At 39.0% G+C, this 14,736-nt stretch overlaps 1 protein-coding gene across 1 annotated transcript in view; it reads left to right on the top strand.

The window, feature by feature from the left end:
- Positions 1-241: 241 nt before the first annotated feature.
- Positions 242-14,736, top strand: part of CACHD1 (cache domain containing 1) — a 149,202-nt gene continuing 134,707 nt past the window's right edge. The window contains exon 1 of the mRNA XM_063134748.1: positions 242-484. Coding sequence (XP_062990818.1) covers positions 242-484 — 243 coding nt within the window. The remainder of the gene's footprint in view (positions 485-14,736) is intronic.

The raw sequence follows: 14,736 nt of genomic DNA, 5'->3' as shown, positions 1-14,736 counted from the left end.
GCTTGCTTTGGCTGGTCTGGCCCGTTCGCTTGGGAACAGGTCCGCGGAGGGGTCGTGCGCTCGACGGCCCTCGTATGGAGACGTCGGCCGCCTCTTCTTGGAGCCCCGCGGCGTAGCGTTTTCCTCCCCCCGCAATCCCACACCGAAGTTTGGGAGGCGCTCAGGAAAGTTTGCGCGCCGCGCTCTGCACGGCGGTGGCCACCCTCCCCGCCAGGGCGCTCGCACAGTCGCCCTCGGCATCATGGCGAGCAGGCCGGTAGCGCTGGAGGAGGCCGACCGACTGGCTCGCCGCCCCATCGGCGGCCCGACTTCCCCCTGGAGAAGGGGCAGCGCTGGCCGACGGCCCCTGTGGATCGTCTACATGGCGCTTTTCTGGAGGCTCAGCGCCGCCGACTCGGAGTTTTCCATTTTGGATGAGGCGCAAGTTTTAGCCACTCAGATGAGAAAACTGGCCACGGAGGAGCTCGGGGTGGTCACTATGCAGGTAATCTCTCCGTCTCCTGGTCTCTCTTCTGCTGGTTCCCTCCCTCAGCTTTCCCTTGGTTTCTCAACCTCCTCCTCTTATTTTCTCTTCCTTCCTGGTTTTCTTTCTTTCCTTTTCCTTCATCTTTTCTTCCTGTTTTTCTCCCACTTTCTTCTCTCTCCGCCCTCCCCCTTTTATAATAATCTCTCCTATTTTTCTTTCCTTTTCCTTTCTTCTCTATTGTGAAGGAACGAGTGTGCTACTTGCTGCTTGTTGAATGCTTTTTAGATACTTAAAATCTTGATTGGAAGTAGCATCCGTCTCTCCCAAGTCCAGGGAGTTAAGAGAAGAGTGAACCTTTCTTAGTAGCGATTCTCCCCACTCTCTACGATGTGGGGCACCAACCTGGCTCTCTCCGTCGATATGGGGCGGGAACGTGGGGGGGGGGGGAATCTAGGCAGCAAGAGTTCGTGTTTTCTCACCATTTGCTGACTTCTGATCACAGCAGGCTCCTTAATGCTCTCAATATAAGAGCATCGATGAATGCTGAAACATGATCCCTTGGTTTCAAGCTCTTGCCCCCTGGGCAGAGATACTTTTGGTGTGTGTGGGGACGATCGGGGTGGGTGGGGTGGTGGAACATACTTTGTGTCCTTTTCCAAAGACTTGCTTCATTTTGAGGTGGTTATGGAAATCCTTGTCAAATCCAAGTCTGGAAGATCTGAAAAGTTTGAATGATTTCAGCCTCTGAACTTTGGAGCCCTAATTAGTAACTAAAGTCAGATTACTTTGGAAACGAGTGGAATGATACTTGATTGTTGATCAGACTTGTTTTCCTTTGGGACTGTTTTAATGGCACAGTTTGCTTCAGAAAGAAAGTACATTAACAGCACGATCCTATACATGTTTACTCAGAGTTAAAGCCTATGAGGTTTAATAGGGTTTTCTCACAAGTTAAGTTAGCATAGGATTGAATCCTAAAATTATTATTAACATTTCCCCTTCAAGTTGCCATGTGGCTTAATTATCTCTAAATATTATTTAGACTGAAGGCTTCTTGGCAGGGGGTGGCGTTGAGCGCCTTGGTTCAGATTGTTATTATGCATTTAACATTTTATGGTTTTTAATGTGGTTTATGTATTTTATGGTTTTAATTGTGCACTGCACAGAGAGCCTGGCAATTGGGCAGTATAAAAATGTAATAAATAAAATAAATGTTAGGATTTTTCTGATCCTCTCTATTTTAAGCTGGTAACAAATTCAGGGCGGGGGAGTGTCAAGTTTATAAATGGAAATATACACAGCACAGGGATAATTTACTTTTTAAATTTGGAAATGCAGTTTAACTAGTTCATTGCTTTCTTCCCGAAAGTCATTTCCCAGTTTTGGATAATTTGTCCCAGTTTAGAGGGCGCGAGATAATTAGTAATTATAGCCTACCTCTGTCTTTGTGGTTGCATATTAATGACAGTTTGACTATTGTGCTTTCTGTAAAGGAGGCTAATAGCTGTGTTACAGCAACCAAAGGCAGCCTCCCCTGACAAAAGGTGAAATTGGATCCCAAACACACTGCAAATGCAAGGTACGGTCAGTGGCAAAGGCAGTTTTAAAAGCCTCCCAGATTGAAAAGGAGACACTTCTATGGAAGCAGCAGGGGGTCTGTGCCCAAATGGCCCTTTATCTTCTTCAAACCAGCTCCCTTCTACTATCTTTTGAAATATTATTGTTTCGGCTCCCTCCTAGGGCTTGGGCTTTGTCAGTGCTTCTCTTCCCCTCCTTTATAGTAAGAAGCCATGCATTAAAATGACTTCGCTTAACAAGGTAGATAGTAGTAAATTATTGATATACTGAACTATGGAGAATTCAGAAGTCACTTCCTTGCTCCCACAAGAGCTAACGACACATTCTTTCCCCCCTGAGAAACCCGAGTATAATCTGTAGGCTGTGGAGATTCCATTCAAGAAATATTACTATTCTTCAGTATGCTGTACAGTTAAAATGGATTCCTTTGGTTTATGAACTTTTCCCTTACTGGTATATGTCTGCATGTCACTGTATGTGTAGAAAGCATGTATAAGGCACATTAAATGCATACACGTTGAGGGTGTATTACTTTCATGTTAATTCTTCAGCATATTTGAATGACAAAGGATCTGTCACTAAGAATTGTATCTCTTAAAGTTTATTGGCTTGAAGAAGGATATTTGCTGTAAATGCTAAGTATAGCACACTATTGTTAATTGGGAAGTGGGAGGCCAGATGCCATCAATACAATAAAGCCTGTTATTTTCATATTTATGTTGTGGTCTGTGCCCTTACATCTGTTTTCGCAGTGAAAAGGATGAAGGCAAATTTGCTAGATTTTTCAAGTTACTTTGCTAAGTCATTCGAGTAAAAATGCTTAATATATATATAGAAAATTGTAATATTTTTAACTCCCTCACCAATACAGTATGTTCATTTATATATGGAAAGTCATGTGGTAGTCAAACATTTTCATTATTTTGAAGGTCTACAGGCATTAGGATGCAATAACAGAGGATTGTCCTATGATCCTAAGAGCATAGTCAGATGTCCGTTGTAACTGGAATATATCAAAAAGAAAATAGAAGATTTAGAAAAACAGTGAAGAACCATTGCATACCTTAATTATGAGTCTGCTCCTTGCAGTGGAAGCAGCATGGAAGAAGGCCTAAAATTAGAGACCAACTGAAGGAGATAAAAGGACGAAGCCTGGAGAAGAGCGAATAGTGATATAAGGAATGTAGAAACAAATGAGAACCAGATACAAGAAGTTTTGAAGGCAAACATTTGTGTAGATATTCCAGATGTGGGGAAAATGGTCAGGAAGGTTGAAGGAGAATGAAATGTTCTCCAAGACCATTAAGTAAGTGTATAATTGATGAGAGAGGTTAAGATAGATGCTTAATGGGCATGGAAAAATTCATATCATGCCATTTGGAGTAAGAAGCCTGGAGAATGCTGAGAGTTTTCTGTCTACACATGCACAGGACTGTGTCCTTAGACAGCCATCTTTAAGTGGGAGGATGTGATGCAATCAGGTCAGCATGAAAACAAAAAAAAATGAATATCCACTCATAGGTATATGAGACTAGCGATGAGGGGATGGAAGTGTTTATCTGTACAACAGTTGATTTGAAAGGCATGAGAGGGTTTATATTTCCTTTTTAGGGAACAGTAAACTTCATTTCAGATATGATGTGAGTTTTTGATATTGAGATGAAATATCAGAATGGTTTGTGAAAACATATTGAGAGCTTGACTTAGGTACATTTGAATCTACGGCAGTTAGTTTAGATTGCCCATGAAGCATTTGTGAGGGAGCAACCCGCCTCCAACCCCCCATTGAAATGGTCCAAAGTCCCTTTCCAAAAAGGAGGAGAATGGATGAAGCAGAATCTCTAAATCTGTCACTGAATGGGCAGCTGGAAAGGTGAGAAGGAGAACCAGGAGAATACTCAGCCTCGGAAGTCCCAGCAATGGGTGCATATCTATAATAGAGGGCAAAATATTTTTGAGATGCCAAACTCCTGTTAGGAGCAGCTGTATCTTCAGCATTGTCTTACTACTGTTCTCAGATTTTAGCTGTCAGCTGGTAGGTTTGTTTCTTGAATTTAATGAATTATTACAGTTGTAATACCCAATGATATGAAGTGCTGGATTTGCAATTTTAATATAAGTAAATAATAATAATAATAATAATAATAATAATAATAATAATAATAATATTTAAAGGAATCTTCCAAAATATCTGTGATAGGGTGATTCACAACTGTATAGTGAAAGAAATATACCTCTGTTGTACAGAGAGTGAGGATGGTAGCAGTAATTCATCGTCCTAAACAGGAAGATGCATATATAGGTGCTTTTATTTTCTGTCGCACAAAGAATTAATAACTTTTGACTTCAGTGTGGGGCTCTAAATTCATATAGTTGTATTAATTTGCAGTTAATATACTGATGATGATTGTATAGCTGCTCTTATAATGAGTCTTGCACTGTATTTTTTTGTCAAAATAATACAGTACTATGCACTATGGGAACGTTACATAAACTGTATGAAGGATTCTGCAGTGCGATGGTTGTATCTCATTAATAGCTGTAAGGTATTTTACATAGTCCAGAATAAGAGTCTGATTGACGTTGGTCCATAATATTGTTGCTAGCATTTAAATGAAAATGAGTTGATGATTTCTTTAACTTAGGTTGCTCTCCTAAATACACTTACTACAGAGTAAGCCCACTGAACACAACAGGACATGTTTCTGAGTAAATATGCATTGTATTGTGCTTTTTGTGTACTGTAGTTTATAAAATAGAAATAATATGGGCCTCTGTAGCATAGTATTTGTACTTAGGTATAAGATAACATTGTAATTTTCAGTAGAATGCTCAGTGTTTAGGTGTTTTACTGTACTACAAATTTAATGTTGGTGCTAAGGTATTTTTATATTCTTGTTTCAAGCCATACTAGGCTGATTTGAAACTGCTTGAGACTGATGTCTAGGTTATGAGAATACATTTAAAAATTCTGGCTAAAACATCCTAGTTTAATTGAAATTGGTATCAATATTTTTATTCGGATTTTGTTTCTTGGTAGACCAATGAAGTAATCTTACCAAGTACCTTATGCTGACGTACCTGGAAGTGAGTCTCATTGAATTCAGTGAGAATGACTTCTGAATAAGCAGGTATAGGATCAGGCTGTTAGCCATTGCTATTTCATAATTGTTTGGAGAAGAATGGAGTAGTTCATGCCTGCATATACAATCACTTATTTTTTTTTACGCTTGAGACTCTTATGTGCATGATGTGTGCATGATTTCCTCTGAAATGTATTGTACTTTGAGTTGGTATCAGACAATAGGACAATAAGAAAATACCTATCAGTGTTATTCAATCTCTTGACAGTTCATGTATGCAAGCCATCACTTGATGCTACGTGTACAAGGTAATGTACCTGCATGTGACCCCATAGATGTTTGATGGGAGAAGTGTATGTGTGTGTCTTCAAAGTTTTTGTTTTTAATAATGAAAATCAGCTTCAGGACACTGCTAGCTTAATTGGAGACTGTTGGGAAGGACTACCCTTTTCACTCTGATTTTTCTTTTGCTTAAAATGTGATTTGCTTTTCCACTGACCCTCCCTCATTGTGAATGGAAAATAGCCAGAGAGGCCCCTCCCTCCCAATCCTCCGATCAAACTGGTAACCTCCTGCAACTGTTTTTCATTTTTTTAAAAAAGGGCAGACTATTTATATGCATTTTCCATGTACCATCTAATTTGTTCCTAAGATGATTCACTTCATTTTAGGAATATACTGAACTGGCATAGGGACTTTCCATGCCACTATGGTGGTCTATTAGGTGACCAGATGCTGTTTATTTCAGCTTCTGTGTGGAATCTCCTGCATCCAGAAGTTTTTCCACACATTTCACACCTGATGGCTGTAACATAAGAATTGGCCACTAGTTTGTAGCTAACAATAGGCTTTGAGTTCTAATGCAAGTATTTTAAGGATAACAGCATTTGTTTGGGGCAAGAGTCATGTCTGTATCACTCAAAAGTTGTATGCTTCACATAAAATAATTGGTGTGACCTCTCTGCTTTTGTTAAAACCCTGAAAATTCCAATCTTTTTGGGCCACATCAATTATTTCTTGAACAGCTTGCAACTTGTGATTTTCCGACATTCATGGTACTGGATATAAGCTTGAAACGGATGGTTGTATTAAAAGCACAGTATTCAGAAGGCAAGTAAGCAGGCATTGACATTTGTTCTACTTCAAAGTTCATGAAATCCAGAACTAGTTTCTGAGGGAATGATTCAAACTTTATATAGCAATTGTGGTTTGCTGCTAGTATATGCAGAAAGTGAAAGATATCTCCAAAGATGCAGTAGGCATGTGTACCAAGAAATTACATTCATCAGGTGCTCCTATTCATGTGTCCACTGTATGTTCTCCACTTTTTGAAGATGTGTGTGTTTTCTGCGTGCTGAACATGTATAAGGGGAAAATATCAGTGAATAATTTTTAATACAACAATTAAAAATAGTAATCATTAAAAGTATACAAAATTTTTAAAAAACATAAAAACAGTATAAAAACAACAACAGTATCCATTTAAAACAACAATTCTGGGGTCCATTAAAACAAACTTAACATTATTAAATGCTGTTAAAATGCCTGGGAGAAGAGAAAGGTCTTGACCTGGCGCCGAAAAGATAACAACGTTGGCGCCAGGCGAGCCTTATCGGGAAGACCATTCCACAGTCGGGGGGCAACCACTGAGAAGGCCCTCTCCCTTGTTGCCGTCCTCTGAGCTTCCCTCGGAGTAGGCACTCAGAGGAGGACCTTAGATGTTGAGCGCAGTGTACGGGTAGATTCATGTCGGGAGAGGCGTTCCATCAGGTATTGTGGTCCCAAGCCATGTAGGGCTTTATAGGTTAAAACCAGCACCTTGAATTGGGCTCGGAAACATATAGGCAGCCAATGCAAGCGGGCCAGAATAGGTGTTATGTGCTCAAATCTTCCTGTTCCAGCTATCAATCTGGCCGCCGCATTTTGTACAAGCTGCAGTTTCCGGACCGTCTTCAAAGGCTGCCCCATGTAGAGGGCGTTGCAGTAATCTAATTTGGAAGTTACCAAAGTATGGACAACTGAAGCTAGGTTATCCCTGTCCAGATAGGGGCGTAGCTGGGCCACCAACCGAAGTTGGTAGAAAGCACTCGTGCCACCGAGGCCACCTGTGCCTCAAGTGACAAAGATGGTTCTAGGAGAACCCCCAAGCTACGAACCTGCTCCTTCAGGTGGAGTGCAACCCCATCCAGAACCGGTTGAACACCCCCCATCCGATCAGAGGAACCAACCACCAGCAGCATCTCAGTCTTGTCTGGATTGAGCCTCAGTTTATTAGACAAATTTATTGAAGATGTCAATGGCTACTAGTTGTGATGGGCATATTCTATTTCCAGGATCAGAGGTAGCATGCCACTGAGTACCAGTTTCTGGGAAGCCACCCCAGGAGTTACTTGTCCCACTTGTGCGCTTCCAATAGGCATCTGGTTTACCACTGTGGAAAAGAGGATGCCAGACTAGATATATCTTTGGTCTAATCCACTAGGGCTCTTCTTGTGGAAGGCTTGTGAACCATCCAGAATATGAATATCACACAATTGCTCCAAAATGTCAGTAAATGTTGTTTTATTGTACTTGTGTAACTCAATAGCATATAATTAAAATAGAAAGAGTAGGTGCATCTTCCCTCCTCATGATAAGTTTCTAGTTCTGTGTAGCCCAAAGGGATTTCTTGGGCCTGTGAAGCACTAAACTGCTTTATGTCATGTGTTTAATGAAGCAAAAGCAGACTTAAATCATGCAAGGGTCAGCAGATCACTTTAAAATTGGGTGCTGTAATTGCATGAAGCATTTTGCTAGCTTGAGACTTAGCATATGAAGAGCACTTGTGGCTGCCAAGTCAAAAAATTCACAACACACTTTAACATGGTACAATAATGATTATGCCAGACTTAAAGGGACACCATATACATTGCACTTCTGTCTGTGTTGCTATTTAGTGCATTATTTACACACTTCGAAAATTGCTGAAGCTGAAAGAAATGTGAGAGGGGAATAATTCCCCCCAGCCTGCTGGTTTGCTTTGTGTTTTTGCAAGTGCTTTGGGCTAAATGATCTATTGGCACAATTTTGCCCTCAGAGAATTACACCATTTGTATAAAAGTCAAATTATTATAGTTTTACCAGGCAGTCAGGGTTTGGCTATGCCAAAGATATGATGGTGAAAAGGGATCAGATAAATGTGTTTGTAATTCCACAACAATTGATAAAGAATTCCTACTCAAATTATGAACTGCCCCAAATTATGTATAATAAATTTTAAATATTAATTAGCCCTAAATTTGACAAATGTTTTAATTTGTTCCATCACAATGTAAATGTCTGGTGTCATTGGTGCATACATTATTAATGGCCTGGTCTCTAACAAATAAGGTATTGTGGATTCTGTTTGCATCTGATATTGGGTAGCTATCCCTTAGACAAACCAAAACCTGTGATGAATGTAATCCAGAAGTGGTTAGGCTGGTGAGTACAAGGGAGAAGGTCTTCTCAGTGGTAGCCCCACACCTCTGGAATCATCTTCAATCAGGGGCTTGTCAGGCCCCTTCTTGTAGATCTGCAGGAAACTTCGGGAGACCCAACTGTTTCCACTGGCTTTCCCCATAGTGTTCTGGGCTGCTGGTTTTATTGGTAATTTCCGTTTGTATTGATTTTTATTGAATATGTACTTACTGATCTTTATTGTATCCATTTTGTATGGGTTTATTTTGTACACAGCCTATAGTGAAGATGGCTGTATATATTTGGTAATATCAGATACATGAACACACAGTGGGCTCACCTTGAATGTAGCAGCAAATGGAAATCTGCATCTATTTACAGATAATTGCAAACCTAACTTTACAGACAATATCATCTGAAATACAGTGTTCAAGTGCAGATAACTGTGGTGATGTTAATGGATGTGCAACCCATGGGAGTAAGGTTATCTGTTCTTTTGATAAGTACGGTTGCAATCCTGTACACACCTGAAAATAAAATTTATTTATTTTATTTATTTATTACATTTTTATACTGCCCAATAGTCGAAACTCTCTGGGCGGTTCACAAAAATTAAAACCATGAGGAACATGATAAAACAACCAACAATCTAAAAACCCAAATACAAAATGTAATATAAAAAGCACAAATCTCATCAAATTGGATGGGACCTACGTCTGAGTAGACGTTGATTGGAATGCCCTGCATGTGAGTCATTTAGGCTGGAATGCCTCTCTCCATATGAGCCAGCCTCTTTTCAGAATAGCAAGAGTTTTAGGAAGGATTCCAAATGGATTTCATTTTTTAAAAGCATAGAGTAATTTTCTATGGTTGTGTCACTTCAGTAATTTCTTAATAATCTAATTTTGTTATTTTAATGATATGCAATATTATGTTGATTTGGGCCTCAAATGATTAGAGCCTCAATTTTCTGGAAAGGGCAGGTCACACCTTCTAGAAACTTGAGGTTCTCGTTGTTTGGGGCTTGCCCTTGGAAGCACTACATTGCTGCTGCTGCCAGTAGGGGCCACGCACTGCCGGGGCTGGCTGCACACACACACTGGGAATGGTGGTAGGGCCCTGTTAGATCCTACTCATAGTGTTTAATTTGCCTTCTCAGATAGGCTTGTTGAACCCAGATTCCAGTCATTGCAATAGCTTATTCACTGATTATCCTGACTTGTTTAGAAAAAGTAAGTTTCTCAGTGCTTTTCATGTGGAGCAAAGTTGTTGGTCATGAAAGGAAGCGTTGTCTTGTCAGTGCTTGATTTGAGTGTTAGAATATTTAGCTTTGGTAGTGGAAATTATCATTTGGATAATGGATGTCACCAAAGCAAGTCTTCAACTGTTGGACTCGGCCTTATAGGCCCCTTCCAAGCTACTATTCTATGATTACTAGCTTTTGAGTGAAGTGTATAAAGAAGATAGTGTGATAGTGGAGTTTGCATTATGACTTTGCACATGATTCAAGGGTTGCCCAGGTTTGTACTGGATGAGATACATATAGCTCAGAGTAATCTTTGCTACTTTTCATCTGTTTGCTTAGAAAAGGAAATTACTGCATAGTGACAGTCTGAAGGAAATGATGCTATGTTTTAGTCTCCTTGATCATTATCGCACTGGCTATCAGTTCTGAAAGAAATGGGCTCTGGTCGCTGTTTATAAAACAAATTACCTCCTTTTGGCAAAAGTTTGGACTAAGTACTTGAAATAATGACATAGTCAAAGGTCATGGTGTTATAGCAGATTGACCGGGAATCCTTCAGTAATGAGAATTTGAATAGTCAGTGTCAAAAGATACATTGAGTAATTGAGGAATTTGATTGTGACATGGAGAGAGCAACCCTGTAGTTCCTGTGAGAGCATCCCAAGGACCATAGGATATTTTGGATTCCCTCCTCTGAGGCTGTAGACAGTCTTGGGATCTTAGAGGCAGGAATCTGAACAGAGATTGTTTCCCCTCTCCACTCACAGCTGCCATGAAAAGCGCTATGGTGCCTTCCTCATCCAAGATTAGAGTTCCAATCTTGGGAGAGAATGCAAATGAGAAGTGAAGGACATGGTTGGGGAATGCGGGGAATTATAGGATCTTTTTGTTTGTCTAAACATTCATAGGGTTGAACCCTAAATCAGTAACAGAAAGATGCCCTGCACATGAGCATTGTAAAACATTCCATGTTAGAATCATAGAATAGTAGAGTTGGAAGGAGCCTATAAGGCCATTAAGTCCAACTCCCTGCTCATTGCAGGAATCTACCTTAAAGCATACTTGACTGTTCACAAACACAACACCCTGTCCACACACACAACACCTTCAGAGAGTTTGGCAAAACATTTATGGAAACTGCTGTGTCTTGTAGTTATTGAATACAGGGTGATTGCAGACAAATAAATGGTTGAGTTAAAGTTTATGTAGAGAGAATGGGTAAAAAAAAAGTTGGCTCCTTTTCTGAGGAATTTGTTGACAAAAGTGATCTTATATGAACCAAATTTAAAAAACCAACCAACCACAAGTTTGCATCTGTTTAGTATGCCTGTCAAGAAGAATAGCAATAAAAATGTTCACCTGAAGTATCTGAAGACAGATGTTCAACTGAATTATGGTGAATCAAAATCATGACATGTATATTAAACAATTCTTCAAACATGAGAATAAGCCATTTTCCCTGGACAGTCCAGCATATACAGTAAGTATGGATAACAAATTAGGTTTGGTACTATTTTTAGAGACGACATGATATGACTTGAATTAGTATATCACATCACATAGTGAAGTGTATGATGGAGCACTTGCTGATATTTTGAGACTCTGCATGTTGGAGACATTCAAGCAGTATTTTATCTCTAAAGTCACTGGCCATATTCAGATGTAACACTTAACTATAATTTAGCAAGATGTGAATGTGAGCCTATGTGAGTACTCCCCCTCCTCCCACGTGATTGGGAAGAAGGGTCTGGAAGCTTTCTCTTCTACTTTGATTAGTTGTGGCTTCTTGTTTTGTCTAAACTAGCAAACTCTAATTAAAATGCTTTATCTTAAAACATGCCAATTTGAAAATATAGAATAGATGCACATCCTCAATAATTGGGATATTGCAAGGAAGCAAAGAGGAGTGGGAATGAGGAAGCCGATTGTATTATTGCAAATAACTGGCAGAATATTTACTAGGGATTTTATTGAACCAAGGAAAGGAATTTCAGCTTCTTGACACCTTTGCTGTAGTTTGTGTTACACATGTTCAGGTGGAAACTACTGTGGAATAAATTGTGCCCTAATGCCTATGATCTTAATGTTTTCTTTTAAAAAAATCAGTATTGTATGCTAAGGATGGGTTGTCCATATTTTGTCAACATTAAACATATTTCAACAGGTCATAAAATAAACTTTTACCAGTTAAACTAAGGTTTGCGTTCATTGTAGACGATTACATTAATAATGTATATATGTATCTAGCTTGTCCTAAAATAGACCAGTTTAATGACTCAAATGTAGTTTTCTTCTTAGGTTTTTGGTTGATGTAGATTGTTTGAATATCTGACTGACAGAAATTGGAACAAAAATAAAATGTTATAGCTGATAAATGCTTTATGGGGGCATTTCCCCTTCAAAAATGGTGTACACTACAGTAATTAGAATGGAAGGCAGTGAAGTAAAATCTCATCTGTTTTACATGATTGTGTGTTGGTTTGGTTCCAACCATAACAGTCTTTTAAAAGGCTGCATGAATGCCCCAAATACAGCAGTTTTTATCCTATTCCTCTTCCATTTTTTTTTAAATGAAACATTTTGGAAAGATATAACAAGGCCCTGGTGGAAAGGCAGTTAATATTGTCATGCTTAGGAGAACAAATCTGAATTTTTAATTAGGCTTTAGTTGTTTCTTCAAAGTGTCAAGGCATCATTAGTGATGTAAGCCTTGTTGCATTAGCAGAGACTGACATTTCACTTCAAACACGGAGAATGCAGCTGTCCTGTGCAGATAAAAGTTGCCAAATGTGGTGCAGCAAGGTGGATTTGTAGATAATTAGCTGTCCCATTTTACCGCTGTGTTGAAGAACCCTGCCAGTCATGTCGGGGAGAAAGAGAAAGCGGGAATTATTAACTGGGAGAAAATCCAAATATGCCATAGAGCACTTTGGGAATCACTTCAGCTGTGGCAGGGTTGATAAGACGTATGTTAAGGAAGCACACAAAATAAGTACTGTGTTTGTTAGCTAGGTGCTGCCACTTTAAAAATAATAATAAAACTTTAATTTAGCCAACTGGATAAAGCTGTAATTCTCCCTTACTATATTCCAAAAGAATTGCTGGGCCCCCTTCAGTCTCAAGCCCTGGTAGCATACAATAACAAAACATCTGAATGGATTGTGTTGCTTATACATGTCTCATAAGAAAAGCCCTGCTGGATCAGACCAGATGCCCATCTAATCTAGCATCCTGTTTTCCACAGTGGCAAAGCAAATGCTTCCGGGAAGCCCACAAAGAGTCTATGGAGGCAGTAGTGCTCCTTGTTTGCTGCTCCCCAACAGCTGGCATCCAGTGGCAAACTTTCTTTGAAGCTGGAGGTTCTATAGAACCACCATGACTAATAACCACTGACTATCCTTGAAAATGCATTGCGAATTTGTATATCCCTCTTTTAAAGCTGGCTAGACTTGGTGGCCATCACCATACATGGTGGCAGTGAATGCCATAAATTAATTATCATGGCTTATTGGTGAAGCATTGTGGAAGCTGATGGTATAGAAATCCACTCATATCTACATAAAAAAATTACAAGAGTTTGTAACCACCATCTTGACTGAAATGGGGCAATGAGAAATTCTGCACCTCTGTCACTTAGTCCTAGTTTTAATAGATATCACTTCTTGATAATAGTAACTTATGTACTCTGGAGAAAAGGTACAATAACTGATTCTCTTCCTTCACCCAGTTGAATAGCATAACACTTGAAAGGGCATTTTCTTTGGTCAGAATAAAGGTAATTTCCTTAACTATTTTACATAAGGAAATAATTCCATGAGTAAATAGTTAAAGTTGATAGGGTAGAAATCCACTGATCTTCGTGGTGGTATCTCATAAGGTTCCACTAATGTATGTTCACACATGTGTGCTCTTTTCCCCTCCCTAAGGTGCCTATGTCACGGTAGTCAGATAACATATCCCTACCACCATCATTTCCAGAGTATTTCCTCTTCTTGCTTAAGAACCATTTATTTATTTATTGCATCATTTATTTATTTATTTATTTACTGCCCCATAGCCGAAGCTCTCTGGGTGGTTTACAAAAGTTAAAAACAGTAAACATTAAAAACAAATATACAAAGTTTAAAAACATAAAAAGCATAAAAACAACAGTATCCTTATAAAAACAGCTACTCTGTTAAAGAATAGACTAGAGTCTGTTAAAAACAAACTCAGCTCATGTTGTTAAATGCTGTAAAATGCTTGGCAGAAGAGAAAGGTCTTAACCTGGTGCTGAAAAGATGATAATGTTGGCACCAGGTGAGCCTCATTGGGGAGATCATTCCATAATTGGGGGGTCACCACTGAAAAGGCCCTCTCCTTACATTAGAGGAATGTAGTCTTGGCTATAGTCATTTATAAATACATACATTTCTAAATGTATGTAATTATACACATGTTTACATTTATAATTTTATAAACAACATTACTTGTTTATAAATAATGTTTGTATAGCCATGCAGTGGAATTCATGAAGTCTGGAGTCTGCAGGTGCCATATTTTCTTTTTCCTTTGTTTTACAAAACTGTCTAATTATATTGGCCTTACTTTTGATCTGTCTTGCAGGTTCATTTAATTATGTTTTGCAATACAACCAAGCTTTGTGGTATTATTTTTTTAAAAAAAATATGCGTAAGAACTATTGTAAAGTAGCGACTAGTATATCTTTTTACTTTAAAAACAACTATTGTACATTTGGATCAACTTGCAAAATAATAAATGAGGGGAAATCTAGCCTTAAAATATTATTTTTCTTTGTCAACCTTTTAAAAAATGTCAAGCATAGAACATAAAATATTGATTTGTCTTTTGAGATAGATGGTTAGCTGTCAGCAATTGATATCTTGTGGGCCAAATCTGGCCTCTACATGGCCCTGCAGTTGTCA

The sequence above is a fragment of the Elgaria multicarinata genome, chromosome 1 (genome assembly GCF_023053635.1).
Source record: "Elgaria multicarinata webbii isolate HBS135686 ecotype San Diego chromosome 1, rElgMul1.1.pri, whole genome shotgun sequence".
Taxonomy (NCBI): domain Eukaryota; kingdom Metazoa; phylum Chordata; class Lepidosauria; order Squamata; family Anguidae; genus Elgaria; species Elgaria multicarinata.
Note: the sequence above shows the minus strand (reverse complement) of the source record. Positions and strands in the feature narration are given on the sequence as shown.